At 54.2% G+C, this 15,263-nt stretch overlaps 2 protein-coding genes across 2 annotated transcripts; both read right to left on the reverse strand.

The window, feature by feature from the left end:
* Nucleotides 1–57: 57 nt before the first annotated feature.
* On the reverse strand, nucleotides 58–7,694 carry SMYD5 (SMYD family member 5). The gene is made up of 13 exons (XM_033007072.2): nucleotides 7,529–7,694; nucleotides 7,210–7,318; nucleotides 6,400–6,539; nucleotides 6,056–6,177; nucleotides 5,277–5,346; nucleotides 4,744–4,848; nucleotides 4,221–4,283; nucleotides 3,962–4,032; nucleotides 3,566–3,672; nucleotides 2,962–3,018; nucleotides 2,451–2,545; nucleotides 2,117–2,187; nucleotides 58–1,505 (listed from the first exon to the last, which is right to left on the reverse strand). The coding sequence occupies exons 1-13, from the start codon at nucleotides 7,616–7,618 to the stop codon at nucleotides 1,367–1,369; spliced, it is 1,239 nt and encodes a 412-aa protein (XP_032862963.2). The 5' UTR covers nucleotides 7,619–7,694; the 3' UTR covers nucleotides 58–1,366.
* Nucleotides 7,695–9,817: 2,123 nt separating this feature from the next.
* LOC104369119 (homeobox protein not2) lies at nucleotides 9,818–12,267 on the reverse strand. Its single transcript, XM_033007073.2, has 2 exons — nucleotides 12,079–12,267; nucleotides 9,818–11,191 (listed from the first exon to the last, which is right to left on the reverse strand). The coding sequence occupies exons 1-2, from the start codon at nucleotides 12,208–12,210 to the stop codon at nucleotides 11,033–11,035; spliced, it is 291 nt and encodes a 96-aa protein (XP_032862964.2). The 5' UTR covers nucleotides 12,211–12,267; the 3' UTR covers nucleotides 9,818–11,032.
* Between the last annotated feature and the right edge of the window lie 2,996 nt (nucleotides 12,268–15,263).

Below are 15,263 nucleotides of genomic sequence, written 5' to 3' on the forward strand. Positions count from 1 at the left end.
GCCCTTATCTCTGCACTCACCCCCCTCCAGTTTACCAGTAGAAACGATACAGCAGCGTCACCAGTCTCGGTTTATTACGAACACTGAAGGGGACATGGCCCCGGGATGGCTGGGGACAAGCAGCAGGGTGCAGGGCTGGTGGTGGTGGTAGTGTCAGAGGTGACAGCGTCACCCACGGTCCCACAATCCAGCTGCTGCGGGCTCGAAGGACGCGGCGGCAGGAAAAACAGCTCCCCAAAATCCAAGAGGGGGAGGAAAATACCCGGGGCGCATCCCCAACCTGGTGCCTGTTCATTGCTTGGAGGAGTCTTCTCCCTCCAGCCGCGTGGTCCGCAGGCGGGGACGTCGCAGAGAGCGGTGGCTGGCAGCGTGGGATGGGTGACAAAGATCGGCTGCTGGTGACACCTCCACGGGGCGGGGGGCCACTCGGTGTGGGGAAGCACCCAGCACCACGCTGTGTCCGTGGGCACGGTGGCTCCTGCTTGGGTGCATCGTCCTCCCGAAGCAGCTCGCAGTCAGACAGGCCCGGCGGGACGGTTCGCTCTCTGCAAAGCCCGAAACGTCTTTGGGGTTTTGGATGGTGACTTTGCTTACGCAACACCAGAGCCTGGCCTTTCCCACTCCCCCAAAAAGCCTGGCAGTCGCTGCGTGGGGCTTTGCATCGTGTAAAGGATGGGGCTGAGGCGGGAGGGAGGCGCCTGCCAGGGTCGGCTCTGCTCTTCCCGCTGGCCTCGGGCATCTGAGACACGCGTAAGGTGTCTCAGTCCCACCTGCAAAATCGTTTTGCCCCTTGCTGCTCGCCAAGCCAAGGCATGGAATGGAGTATATATAAGGACCCCAGCTCCTTAGTGTGTAGATAGTGCTAATATAGACATTAAATAATACCCCTTGTGCACAAACACACGTACACGCACACGCGTTCCCCTCATCCCTGCAGGGTAGGAAAGGACACGCTCCTCCACATCCACGGCCGGCACAGACAGGGCGGAGCAGCCTCCGAGGTGGCCACGAAGCCACCCTCGTGATGTCCCAAGGGCTGGCTGGCCCCTGCTCTCCTCCAGCCTCCCCTGCAAGCACCAGCCAGCACCTCTGGGGACGGAGTCTGTCCTCACAGGGAGGATGGGGACAGCCTCACACATACACACACACACACACACACACGCACAACAAGGACAGGCAGGAGCAGGGCCTGCCTCCGGCTCCCCCGCTGCCCCTCTCCGCCAGACCCTCCGCCGGCACGTGGCCTCCCTCCCGACCCCACAACACAACCCTGTTTCTAAGTATTAAAGCTGCTGCCTCTCAGAGGATCCCACCCCCCTCCCCCTTCCCCATCCCTGCCCCCCTTCCTCTCGCCCCGGGGCCAGGATCAAACGTCAGTCATCTCATCCTCCAGCTCAGCGTCATCCGTCTCCCCTTCGCCTTCCTCCTCTTCGTCCGACGTCACGTCGGCATCGTCGGCTTGCGCTAGGCACTTGGGACACGAGCAGGTAAACAAGTAGTTCTCCCTGGAAGAAAGGAAGGAAGGAGGAGGAAGAGAGACAGGGACATCAACACTGTTGTTGTGCAGGGGGTCGGGGACAGAGCAGCCAGGAAGGGGCTAAATACGTTAAACCTGGAGAATTTTACAGTTTCAATCATGCTTTCAGGTGGGGTGGAGGTAGTTTGGGTAGAGAGGGGGATTTCAATCCCGACACGGGGACGGTGACCATCAGCAGGATCCCCTACCCTTGAAGGGCAGAGAAGGAAAAGGAAGGTGGGTGAGGACAGCAAAGGTTTGCAGGAGCCAGCTACAGAGTGGTGGAAGAAGGGGGGCCCAAATCCTTGGTCCTCGGGGCTACAATCCACCAGAGTGGAGAGTAGGGAGCTCCAGGCTCGCTCAGCCTAGTCCCCCAGGGTCTGACGGCAGCACGGCCAAAAAAAAAAAAAAAAAAAAAAAGCACCACATGCTTCATATACACCCCGCCATGAGCACACCAGCTTGCACACCAACCTGTGCACCTCCACACCACGCACAGGGCCCCGAGGTGGGGACACAGCCCAAACTGACTGGCTGGGGGGGCAGAGGGGGTGCTGTGTCATGTCCCCCCCTCCCCCAGTTCCTCTAAGCAGCCCCTACCTGAGTATCTTGTTGCGGCTGTGTCTGCTCCGCTCCCTCTGACAGCAGTCTAAATAACTGATGCAGATTTCCTGTGAGCAAAGGGGAACAGGTCGGGCTGAGAATTGCTTCCCACAAACTCAAAGCAGCATGATTTTCTATCAGTCTCCCTCAGGATCAGGCAGAAATACGAGGTCTGGCAGCCCCTACATGGGATGAGGCATGAATTTCTCTGCCAGGACAATGCAAGAGAGAGGAGGTATGGGGGTGGGGTCCGTGGGGCATATGGGGGACACTGGGACTCTCTGCAAAGGTGAGATGCCACCCCAGATTCACACGGGCCCTGCTGCCTCACCTCTCCTGCTTCGATGTCCTCCAGAGCCGTCAGGTGTAGGAGGAAGTTGTTTTCTGGGAAGGATGTCTCAGCATTGGGGATGCAGCTGTGGTTACCTACAGGGAAAACAGGACGCAGCCGTGAGGGTGCCTCCAGAGGAAGGGGAAGGCAGAGGCAGGGGCAGAGACCCAACAGCCCGTGGTTTTTCAGCTCCATTTTGCTCAGACAAGGTGGGAGATGGTCTCTTTGCTAACTGCATACGTGGCTCCCAGAGACTGCATTACATCTAAGGCCATTCAAGCCAGGACTGACCACTTCGTAGCTGTGAGATGCTGGGAGACCCTGAGAGAGCAGCCAGGCCTCAGGACAACTCCCATCCCATCCCATCCCATCCCATCCCATCCCATCCCATCCCATGGATGGGAGGCACAAAGTCCTTTCTCCAGAGGCTTTTAGGGAGAGGTGAGTCAATCTAGATCAGGACATCCCCCTCCTCACTACTAGTTTTTCTCTTAGTCTTCGTGTTACTTACAGCAGCTCTGGAGCACGTAGAGACCTGATCCCTCGCAGTTGAGGAACTCTCCTGACTCTGCAGCACAGAGAGGGGGTTAGAGCTTCGCATGGGCCGTTCTGGCTCTTCCACACGTGCGGCTCAGCGTGAGCACGAAGGGATGTCCATCAACGCGGAACGCACCCAGCCAGAGCTGCTTTGGGGGCCAGGTGTTGGAGGGTGATTTCCAAAGCACCCTTCCCTCCCTGCTGGGAGGGGATGGAGGACATGATCTGCACCCCCCAGGCTCCCTGGCCTGTCCCTGTACACTCACACAGCTGCATCAGTCAAAAAAGTGATAAACAGGTCTTTGAACATTTAGTGTAGATGGGATTTCTCTGCACAAGATCAGCCCTCCAGCCACCTCAACCTGCCACAGGTTGTGCTGCCCACAAACTTGAACTTGCTCTATCCACGTAGTGAGCCAAAGGCACCAGGCATGGCTCACGTGGACCAGGGGAATTGGGATCTCCCAGTCCCCAGTGGGAACCTCGCCTGGTCCCTGAACGCTGGGAAAAGTCTCCAGCAGCCTCCTGCAAAGGGCACTCACTGCTTGACGCTGCCCACGGCCACGTCGGAGCCTCACCCTTCTCGATGTCCTTGTAGAGCTGGTCGATGAAGGCGTCCAGCTCCTCTCTCTGCAGCATGGGGAGATCCAGCGCATCGCAAGCGTGCACCCACTGGCTCAGGGAGCTGTCGGGAAGCAGAGGGACACCGTTACAGACCCGCAGTGCTGTGGGCACACGGTGGGACCTGGCAGGGGGGATCTAAGGGTTCAACTCAGTGGCCAAGGTCTGGCAGAGGGACGCGAAAGGGTTGGACACGGCCAAGATGAAGAACTGCTTTTAAGTTTGCCTCTCCGTTTCCCTCTCTTACGTCTGAACCCAGCCATTACCCAGGCCAGCATGGATTTAGGCACTGTACATCCTTTCCATGCCACATCTCTGCTGCCCTGCACAGAGCACCCAGAAAGCCCCATTACCTTGTTCCTATGCCTTGACCATTGGTCCCAACGAGGGCAAAGAGGGATCGAAAGCCTTCTGGAGTGAACCACTGCAGAAGGGAGATGAGAAAGCAGCTGAGCCAAGGCCAGCCGGCGGCAGCACCCCGCTCTGCAAGTGCCTCAAATCCCACAGGGAGTTTTGGGGGGAGTAAGGAATGGGCAGAGTCCCAGGGAAAGCCCTGGCCAAGCGGAAGGTCCTGCCATGCTCCTGGGCTATTTGGGAAGCAATTCAACTCACCCTGCTGAGATGTTCATCGTAAAGGGCTTCGGTGAAGAGCAATCGCAGCAGCTCCAGCTGGCCCTGCCAGGACATGGCAATGCCGTCAGGATGGGGAGATGCTGCTGGGCTCAGCCCCAGGCTGACGGGCGAGCCCAGCACAGGCCAAAAGGCTCAGGAGTCAGGCTCCTCGTCCCTCCCTGCAGGGCTGGAGGCTGCTGCCCTCAGAGCAGCGAAAGCCACTCATTTTACCAGCAAAAGCCACCTACTCAGCAGCTAAGTATCACCCTGTCCCACCCCACAGCAGAAGCATCTCCACCACAGGAATGAGCAGCGTGTCCCACTGAAGCACCATAAGCCCAAAGCAACCCATTTCCTCTCTGTCAGGTCAGCCAGACGCTTTGTGCTCCCACTTTGAGCCTGGGATTTCCAGTGTCTCCCATCCCAGCTGTAAGAGGGCCTCTGCACCCATGGGCTTACAGACACAGGCAAGCAGAAGGCAAGCTTGGGGATTCAACACAACCAAAAGCTGCCAGGTTCTTACCTTAAATTTGTCCCCCAGCAGCTTGTGCACAACCTCCTCCTCTTCGTTTGCTGTCTTACTGCAGAACTGGGAGAAGGCTTTGATCCACCACTCCTTGTCTTTAGCCTGACAAAGGAATCGAACACGGGCATAGCACCACCACCACTTTCTTCCCCAGCAAAGAGAGAAAGGAGGAGTGGACAAGCCCCACTGAGCTCAGAGGTATCCAGCCTGCTATCAAGAACCACCTGAAGCACTTGCATAGTGGCAATTTATTGTCAGAATAAACACTGAGAAACCCAGTCCAAAGAAACAGAGTGAAAGGAAAGGTTCGGTTCTGACTATTTTGGTTCAGAAAAAAAGACCTGCTTGGCTCAGGGCACAGGACCCTCTTTTGCTGCCTCCTGTCTCCATGACCAGTGACCACTAGACGATGAAATCTATTGAAGCAGGACCCTGCCAGTTGCCGAAGAAATCAGTCCTTGGGAATAACAGCCACAACAGGATGAGGAAACCACACACCAGCTAGCTGTGGCTTCAAACTGCAAACATACCTGTTTGACAGTGGCGACCATCCGGGCCATCAACATGATGCTGGAAGTCTCCGGTGGATAATGCATGTTTCTGGGGGATAAGAACGAAGAAAAGAGATGAGCAGATCGGTGTTGGTATGAAAATAAGAAGCTGGAAGGAGGCAAAGGCAGCTGCCATCCATGAGGTCAGGCCCATGATCATCTGTCACACCGAAGCAGCCAGTGCAGCATCACTGCATGGGGATCCAGTGCTGCTCAGGGCGAGGAGAAGCCTGCAACCAACTGCCTCCTCTGAGCACACAAATAATCCCCTACCATCCTGTTAAACTAGAGCCTGGATCCCATACAAAGCCCAGGATGGCCGCCAGAGCTGGGGTTTGTGATGAGCTTTGAGTCAGGGATGTTACTTGTCGCTTCTGTGCCCATTTTGTCATCTGCAAGCAGGGACAGCAATTCATGTACCCGCAGGGGTGCTACGATGAAAATCTCCCAGGGGCAGGAGCACTATAAAATTGCAGGAGTGAGGGATGCGCAGCTCAGTGCTTTGTAGCTCTTTATTGGGAGAAAAATAAGAACTGTTCAGCCATGTGTCCAAACACTTGTGCTGCCAACACAAATCCACCTGCTGTCCAACCAGCAGGTACAGCTGGGCAGGGTCCCACGGCCACCACCACCCTCCAGCCACCCCATGCAGGGATGCAAAGCAAGGATGGTCCTCAGCCCTGGTCCCAGGCAGCATCGCCCTGCCCAGGAGAGCCACCTCCTCTGCCCGGGGAGCAACAGGCAGGTCGGTCGCCTACCTCCATGCCTCCTGCAGCTTGTTGAGGGGGTGCGTGGGGTCGTCACGGGATGGGCCAAGGCAGAGGACCTGGTGGTACTGCTCCAAAGCAGCCTGCCTGCATTCAGCGCTGCAGTACGTCACCTAGAGCGAGGGGCACAGCGCCCGGCGTTGGCTACAGCAGCAGGAAAAGGGGGTCCCAGGCCCAGCCGTGCCCCCCTCCCTGACCACCTGAGCTCTTTAGCCATCATGATGCAGAAGGGGAAGGCAGACACCCATCTCGGGGCAGCGCAAGTGCCTTGCTAGATGCTGTGAAGGAGTCAGTGACCCCAGCAAGACCACGGTCACCCCCTAGCAGCCCCATACCTGGCATCGGGGACACTGCTGGTGCAGGTCTTTCCGGATGCTGCACTGCTCCGGGTGAGGCAGCACCAGGGAGCTCTTTCCTAGCAGCCGCTGGGCATTTTCCTCCGCCGTTTCCAAAGCCCGCAGGCAGTGATCACAGGCTGAGGGGAGACAAGACGGACACCACAGTGAGAAAAGGGGCCAGGGCTCAGGGCAAGACAGCATGACTGGTACCAACGCTATCTCCGAGCTGGAGGCACCAGTCTCTTATCACTCCCTCTATAGGAAAGACCATTTTCTGCTGCAATTTAACCCCCTCCTCAGCACTCATCTGCTGCCCTGTAACGCTGGGAAGTGTTTTAAGGGCCATATCATGGCAAGCATTCCCATGCAACAGAGCTCAGCAGACAGCAGGGTCTAGGTAGGACAAAGAAGTTTAAAATCCTGCCCTTAAAACCTTCATTTTTTTTTGTTCTGTCGCCTCTGGAGAGGACTGGCACCTTTGTGGGCTGTACTCTGCAGTGGTGTGATTGGGATTAGCGGCCACGCCACTAAAAAAAAAAAAGAAAAAAATCGGTGTTCCCACACAGATGGTGCCCGACGGCGGCACACGGTGCTTTCCTCCCAGGGCTGATGGAAGTCCCCATCCCTCCAACGACCCCACCGCTTTCCACTTGTCAACAGTTCACGTAGCGCCGAAATGGCAGCAGGGGCCACCTTCCCGGCGGTGCTAAAACAAACCCAAACGTTTTCCTTGAAACCCAGGCAGCTCCTTAGGGAGCCTGGAGTCACCTCGCCGGGGCAGGCGACAGGGACGCGCCAACCACTCACCTCGGTAGTTGTACAGGGCGTTCCAGAGGAACTGGGATGACACCACCGGCCTCTCCACGAAGACGGTTTCCCCTTTGCGGATGTTCTTGGTGGCGAACAAGCCTTTGCCCTACCGAGGGAGAGGCGTGGGTCAGGGGACGCGCCCGAAGCCGAAACCCACCCGTGGGCTGAGGGTATCCCCCCCACACACACACACACAGCCTGAGGGGAGGCTGCCGGGTTTTTTCACCCCTTTTTTTTCCCCCCGCATAAAAAAAAAAAAAAAAAAAAAAATTGGCTCTGCCGCAGCATGAGGGAAAGGAGGGACTGCCGGGCTCACCTTGGCGCTGCTGATGAACCGCGCCTCCGCCGCAGCCCCGGCGCGGCCCCCCGCTACGGCGCCGCACACATCCCCCGCCGCGGCGGCCATCTTCGGGCGGCGACTTCCCCGCTCTGACCCGCCGGGGGCGGGCAGCGCCTCTTCTTCCTCTTCCTCCTCCTCCTCCTCCTCCTCCTCCTCCTCCTCCGCCCTCCTCACCCACCGCCCCGCACGAAGATGGCTGCCGGCCCCCCCCTTCGGGGGTCCGCGCCCGCCATCACCCCCCTCAACCCCTGGGCGGGCGGGGGCCGGCGGCCATCTTGGCCCTCCCCTCAGCCCACCAGCGGCGTCCGAAAACACCACCAAAATGCCCCGAAACGGGGCTGGGACGCTTCCACAGCCACGCAAAAAAAAAAAAAAAAAAAAAAAAAAAAAAAAAAAAAAAAGAACCACCAGACAGTTCTGTTGCTTCTCCTCTATTAACTATTATTCATTTTTAACAGTACGGCCAGGCGGGGAATAGCCTTCATGTCCCTGTCAGGCGGGAACGCAAGGTACCCCCTCACAGGGTGAGGAGGCATCACCAGCTGCTCCTGCGCGCTCAAAACTGGCCCAGCGTTCCCCAAAAAACCTTTCAGAACACGCTAAGCTGCACCCTCGCTACCTCCTGCTAGGTTGCCTGCAAACGCCTAAAACCCATGCAAATGGCATGTTTAATTGTGTTCACTGGTTTACACCGGCACTGCTAGTGCCCGTGCAGACTCAGTCCTGTTTCTTCATCGACCAGGTGGCTGCAGCGTGTTTGGGAATATGGGGAACGGCTTCATATTCGGGGCGGTTTGGGGTATTTCGGAGTCACTAGATGTCACTGTCGGCTCGTGTTGGGATCGCGACACCGGGCGGTAAGGCTGTGCTGCGCGGCCAGCTGGATCCCGCCACCTCCATGCCCAGGCCAGCGGCCCCTGAAGGAGCATGGCCGCAGAGCTGGGCGCTTCCCTGGCCGCTCAGCCGGCTACAAGGGACAGACAAACTGCCTGGGACACCTTCCCCTTTCTCTAATTTTGGGGTCTGGCCGCGGTGAACCCAGCAGCGGGGCTGTGCAGGGCACTTCACTGCGCAATGCCCATCCCAGGGTCTACTAGGCCTTAAGACACGGGTGGAGCAACGCTCCGGTATGACTCCAATTACATTTTCCTCCTATTAGTAGGAAGACTAGTTATTATTGTAATAACAGCACTACATGTCCTGTTTTTCTAAGGTTTTGGTGCTAAGTGGCAGGGCACTTCATCCAACAAGCATCAGCCTGACACTTCAAAGCGTCCTTCGTGTCTCTGAGCAATCCCTGGTGCCCACATTAATGTGAAATATTTGTGAAGCTGGGCCGGGATTGCTTCTGCGTTTGCAGAGCACAGGGGGAACCTTCTCCTGGACTTCGGTTTGCTGAAGCGGCAGCCTGGCAGAGCAGGGGCTGCACAGAAAGTTTGGCCACATCCACCTGCAGACAAGAGGTCCTTGTTCTCCAGGAGCAGCGACCCAAACCTGAGCACCCCACTGTAACCACACATTACATTTCTTACCCTAAATTTAGTTCTATCTCTGCAGGAACTGGCCCAGAAATAACTTGTGTTATCTACTTTCACCTATGCCATATGGTCATCAATCACCTTTTTAAAAAAACAACTTTTTTTAGCATTTATTTTGTTCAAAAGTTTAAGAATTTTTTTTTTGTTGTTAAGAATTTCAGTTTAAAATTAAAATAATGGTTTGAAGCGTGTTTTCCTTCTGTTTTTTTGACACTTACAGGTTTTCAGTTGATCTGTTTAAAAGCTGTTCTTGCTCCATTCCAAATGTTCAAGCTTGAGATGAGTGCACAAGTTTACCAGCAAAACACACAAGTGTGGAGGGGAAAAAAACGCTTTCCTATTTGTACTAGAATATCAGGAATGAAAATGTGCAAGAAGAAATCACCCGTGCAAGAAGAAATCACCCTTTCATGAATTCTGCTGTTAGAAAGCAGCTTTTACTTTTTGACAACAGAGGTCTTATTAGGAGAAAGTGCATTCCTTTTGGTTTTAATTTCCTTAGAAACACAAGAGAAAACTGAAGACAGCAAAAAGGATGGGTAACCCATCCCTGGCAGCTGTGGGCTAAGAAGCCACTGAGGCATCGCTGCTTACTCAGAAACCAAGGATCTGCTCAACCCTGCCTCCCCCCTGCTCAATCCTGCCTCCCTCCAGCCGGTCCCATCTCTCTTTTTAAAATACACTAGATTTTTATTAAGAAGCAAAACAAATAAATAAGTGAAACTTATTAAGGAAAAAAAAAATTATTTCTATAAATAAGAGTAAAGTGATATACAGTGTTCTGGGTCAGGAGGAGACACAATAAATTATCCTGAGCTGACGGGACGTGGTGCCTGGTACCCTGGGCAGACCTGGGAAGGCGAGGTGACAGCCTGAGCGCTGACAGCCTGGCCTAAGAGCACGTAGCTGCTAACACACAGGCAGGGAGGGTCGAGTGCTTGGCCCTGACCCCTCGCAGCCCTCCCACCCACCAGAAACACAACCGCTCGCTGCATCGGGTGGTTACAGATGTGCTCGCCCAACACTCCAGGTGCCGTTTCCCGTGGCACTTGGATGTATAATGAGGAGAGAACAGAGCAGCTGCTGTCTGGGCCAGAATCGGCACATCTGGACGAGGGGCAGGGGGTCGTCTGATGCACCAGAGGTGTTGGAAAGCTGCTTTTGTTATAACAGCCCCCATCCCCACGGCCAAGCTGAGTGCCTTATTCCCTGCTGCAGCAGGATACGCACACCTTGGCAAAATTAAGGCAATGCCAAAAGACAGAGAGACCCACTGGGTTCTGCCCTCTGGGTTTGGGAAGCCACAACTAAGGCACAAATACACTAAGGCACAGAACAAAGAGGAGGCACTTTTGTTCCAGGGGCAGGATCAGACCCTGTTCAACTTATTGCAAGAGTAATGACAGTCTGCGGGTGGGAGCAAAGGGCTTTCCAATTTCCTTTTGGTTTTTGTTGTTGTTGTTGTTATCTAAGCATCAAACATGGGAGTCAAGTTGACCAGTACATGTCTCCTTCCTAGGAGCACACAGAAACGCGCAATGCAAGTGACCCCCGTGTTCAAATGCCCTTGTGCTCACAGCCGTCAGAGACACTGCCCGATTGTCACCCCAGCCTCTCCGCTGGAAACTGTTTTGTGTGTCCTGGTACTTCAAGAGCAAACAGGAGCTCACATGCCTTGCCGCAGCTATGGCACCATCAAGTACAACTGGCCGGGTGATGAAGCCCCAGGAATTACAGCACATGGCTACCAAACAGCAGCCAAACGATATTCGGGGGGTTCTTCCCAGCCAGCTGCACTTTAGTCCTGTAGCTCCAGCTCTCAGATCAAGCGCATCATGTCTCACTTGGACCAAAGGAGCTCAGACGTGCCTGCACCCTCAGTACCTCCATCAAGCAGACACGGCTGAGAAAACAACAGTGGCAGCTAAATCTCATCAGCTGTTCAAAGCTCAACGTCCACGGTGTCATCCTCGTGGTCCTTGATGTCCGTCGAGTCCGCGGTGGTGGGCTGTATCACCCCAAACTGTGACAGCTTTGCCGCCTTCTGCTCCATGCTCTGCTTCCTCCATTTGATCCTCCGGTTCTGGAACCAGACTTTCACCTAGCAGGAAAATGGCACAACAGCTTAATCCAAGGTGTCTCCAGGAGCCCCTTGCCACTGGGGGCTGTTGCCACATGCTTCTGAGGCAGATGTCCCCAAAAAGCAAGAGTTCTTTGAAGAGGGAAGACATGCCCCTTCTTTGCTCAGGGCATGGTGCATGCGAGCTGGAGGAGGTGACGCTAAGGAGGGCAGAGTGGTGCTGGGAGAAAGGACCAGGGGAGAGGGGGACGCAGCTGCACAGAGCAGGCTCTGGCCACGGGAGTGAAGGAAACACCTCCCCAAGCTCCCCGGGGTCACTGAACCCATCCCCAGGGCTACCGCTGCCAGAGGGCACCCACCTATCCCCCTGCTCCTGCTCCCTGTGCTGTTCACACCCTCCCTGCCCACCCCCAGAACCACCCTTGCTTTGCTCTCCTTTTCCCCGGCTGCATTTGGATCCCACCACGGAAGATCACGCGGCTCCTTCTTTCCACAATAAACGAGCAGCTTGCAGCGGGAGAGGCAGGCACTTACCTGGGAAGAGCAGAAAAAAAATTTACGCCCAGTGTCATAAAAGGACGCTTAAAGCATAAACTGTCTCCAGAGGATCACAACAGTGTAGATACATTAGTCCAAGCCATCTTGAACTCTAAATCAAACAGGTTTGTGCTCCTAAATGCTTTTTGTTCCACTTGATGGATTAAGAAAAGGACATTCTTATTCATAAACCATCTAAACCTATCTCGCGTCCTTCCAGGACGTGGCTTCAATGTCGTCTCGCAGCAGGGAGTCCCACGGGTCATTTTGCATCATGTCCTCCTCCCACTGCACTTCATGGCAGGGAAATCACCACAGACCAAACCCAGACCCGCATCTAAGCCGCCAGCCCCACCTCCCCCGTTTCTTACCTGAGTCTCTGTGAGATGCAGAGTTGCAGCCAGGTCTACTCGCTCCGTGCCCACCATGTACTGCTGCTTGAGGAACTCTTGCTCCAGCCTCTCCAGCTGCTCTGGTTTGAAGACCGTGCGGACCCTTTTCATCTTGCAAGGCCCCCCAGACCTCCAAGGCACAGCGGGGCTCAGCGAATTGGCCCCTACGCAGTGAGACAACTCCAAACCTGCAAGCAAGAAGCAGCGGCTGAAGGGGTCTGCGTGTTTGAGGCCATTCCTCCAGCCCTCTTGATGTGCCAAACCCAGCTTGCTTCAGCTGCAGCTGAAATCCAAATGCCGCTGCTCTGTGCAGGGAGAAAGCAGCACCAAAAAGAAAAGCAAGCAATGTCCCGACCTAGATCATCTCATCTAGGCTGCCTTTCCCACAGAAACTTGTACCAGATGGTATTTCAAGGTCCCTTCCAACCCATTCTGTGATTCTACCCATAGGTACAACCCAGGACAGTCCTAAACGTGCAGCCAGACCCCAAAAAGTCAGCACTCAGTGAGGTCAGCAGAGTTTGACCTCCATTCGTACAGGATCTTTGTAACAGAATAATAAAGTCCATCGAGAGCTGCTAAATGCACAAATCCCACCTCCATTTCAACAAGTCCCAAATGTTTAAAGGCTGGGGGAGTTCACCCCTTGCTGGCCCCTGGTTTTACCCTTCCCTTCGCTCCCGCAGCCAGCCAGTGTCCAGGAGAAGATACTGAATCTGGCAGGACTGGCTTGCCGAAGACACGAGTCACCAGCCCTCGTGCAGCTCCTCATCCTGGACCTTAGTCCTTTGGCCTCAGTAGGTTCAACTGATCCGTAATGTGTGCCGAGGCATCAGCAGGACTAACAAGTGGATCTGGTCTCAGTCTCCTATCTAGTTGTGGCCTGATGATAACCATAATTACCTAATTAGCATACAATACGACGCCAGCACTGTCACAGGACCAGCTGGCACCAGCCTAAGAGCGGGGCTGTCTCTGGTTTGCAAAGCCCTCGTCCCACCAACACAGACTGATTCGTACACATCTCCAGGTTGCTTTTGAAGATCAACCCAGACCATCCCTCAGGAGCCCCAGGGCTCATCCCAGCCAGCCCTGTCCTCCTGTCACTCGAGCCAGATCTCACTGCCAGGAGGACTGCAGGGTGGAAAGACCACAGTCGAGGGCTGAGGAAAAGGGGCTGTAGCTGTCAAAGCGAAAAAAAAAAAAAAAAAACAACACCACAAAACAACACTTTGCATCTGTGATGCTGGTTCTGGAGTTATGACATGCATAGAAAAACATTTAGCGTAAAATTTGCACGTCTGAGCGTGAAGCATTGGAGGGACAGTCGAGCCAATCTTGCTCGATGCCAAAAACTGCTGGATTGGGGACTTGGCTCCTGTTCTGAACCCAAGACTCCAGGCACCTCCGAGCGAGACCACGGGGTTGCCACAGCAGCACCTCCACGCATCAAAGTGCAGTGGTGAAGGTATTAGGAACCAGCACTAAATGCTGATGGTACCACAGCTTCTGTCCTGCCAACGCCCAGGCCCACACTTAACTTTTAAGAAAGAGAACCCCTAGTACAGCCAGCGGGACTTTCCTGGGTGGAAAGCAAAGTACGCAGTGTGCGTCTGCAGGATCAGGCCACCGATGCTCCCCGAGTTGGGGGCTCTGAAATCTCAGTCCCCGGGCGACGTGATGCGGCTTGGAGATCAGCTCTGCTTTGAGCAGAGGTCCCCCATGGCCGGAGCCACTGCACCCCGTCCCCAGGGTACAGCACCAGCAGCCACGAGGGACCCTGGGCTGCTGCGATCTATCTACACCGTGGCAAGGCGAGTTTCTTTAACTTCTATGAAAATATTGTACATGATGATGCCAATTCACACCCACTACTTATCTCTCCTTTAATGACTGGTGTTGTCATGTTCTCCAGGCACAAATGGGCACCTTGACCTACTTCGTTTCATTAATTGGGCGTAAGTTCTGCGCGTGTTTAAGGCTCTGTGGGATGAAGACCTGACAGCTTAACAGCTGTAATTGCACTTAAAACTATTTTCATCATTAAAATAATTTCACCCGTCACTTTTTTTTTTTTTTTCTTTCTATTTTAATACTGGGATCGTAGCAAGTGTAATTTCAAACATTAAACACTTTGTGGAAATAGCTTTGCAAATTGTTTAACTATATTTTCATACCTGTATATTTGATATAATACATCGATTAACACACAACTACGCAGATTCTGCCTCGCAAAAGAAGTAATAGATTAAATAGTTACGCTAAGTAGTTAAAAAGATCAAGAGTGGCAAATACTTTTGGTATCTGAATACTGTAGCTATCAGGATCAAATCAAGTAAAAATATGTGCTCGGCTGGAGGTTTTGCTTGGCCAATAACAGGATCAGGCTCTGAACGCTAAAGAGACCCCTGAATTTCAAGAAAAGTAAGCAGAGCAGAGGCACTTCGTTAAAACAGATGAGTAATTTTGCTTCTAGAAAGTTACAGTGCTCCTCGATGAAAATACAGCGAGCCTGATGGATTAGCCAATGTCATCCAACACCACTGTGTAAAACTTCACCTACGGATCAACAACAAAAACCTGTTTCCTTGGATGCTTTTGCACTCAAGAATACCAGCAGCTTTTGGGGCCGGGTGCTGTGAAATACTCAGCATTTCCATTTTTGCAAGCGGTCCCAGGGAGAGCAAAATTCCCGACGGGCGAAGGCAGCTGTGGGAGAAGAGGGGACCCCGCGCAAGAGCAGAGGGGTGCTGGCGTGGTGGGGAAACCACTTGCAGGGCTGATGCTTTGGGAAATTACCGCAGATTTTCAGCGGCATGATGAAAACACCGGCATTTCCGTGCAATGAAAAGAGAAATCAATGCCAGTGCGTGCAGAGCCACCATCCTTAAAATGCAGGTGGGGGCACACATGGACATGGAGGGGGGGGGGACTGTCCCTGACCTGAAACCTTCTGCTGAAGCTGAGCCTGAAGGATGTAAATCGTGTTATTTGGGTCTCGCTTCACCCCGTCGGTTAGTGTTGGGGGTGAATAGTTAATATTCATTATCGAACACTAGAGAAGAGGGAAATTTTAGGGAACTCTTCCCTCTCCCTCCTTCATTTCCCACAGCCCCAGCCCAACACTTTCACCTTGGGGCTGGTCGGGAGGCTGCAGGAAATGA

Source organism: Tyto alba, unplaced genomic scaffold (genome assembly GCF_018691265.1).
Source record: "Tyto alba isolate M040663 unplaced genomic scaffold, T.alba_DEE_v4.0 Super-Scaffold_6, whole genome shotgun sequence".
In the NCBI taxonomy this organism is placed as follows: Eukaryota; Metazoa; Chordata; class Aves; order Strigiformes; family Tytonidae; genus Tyto; species Tyto alba.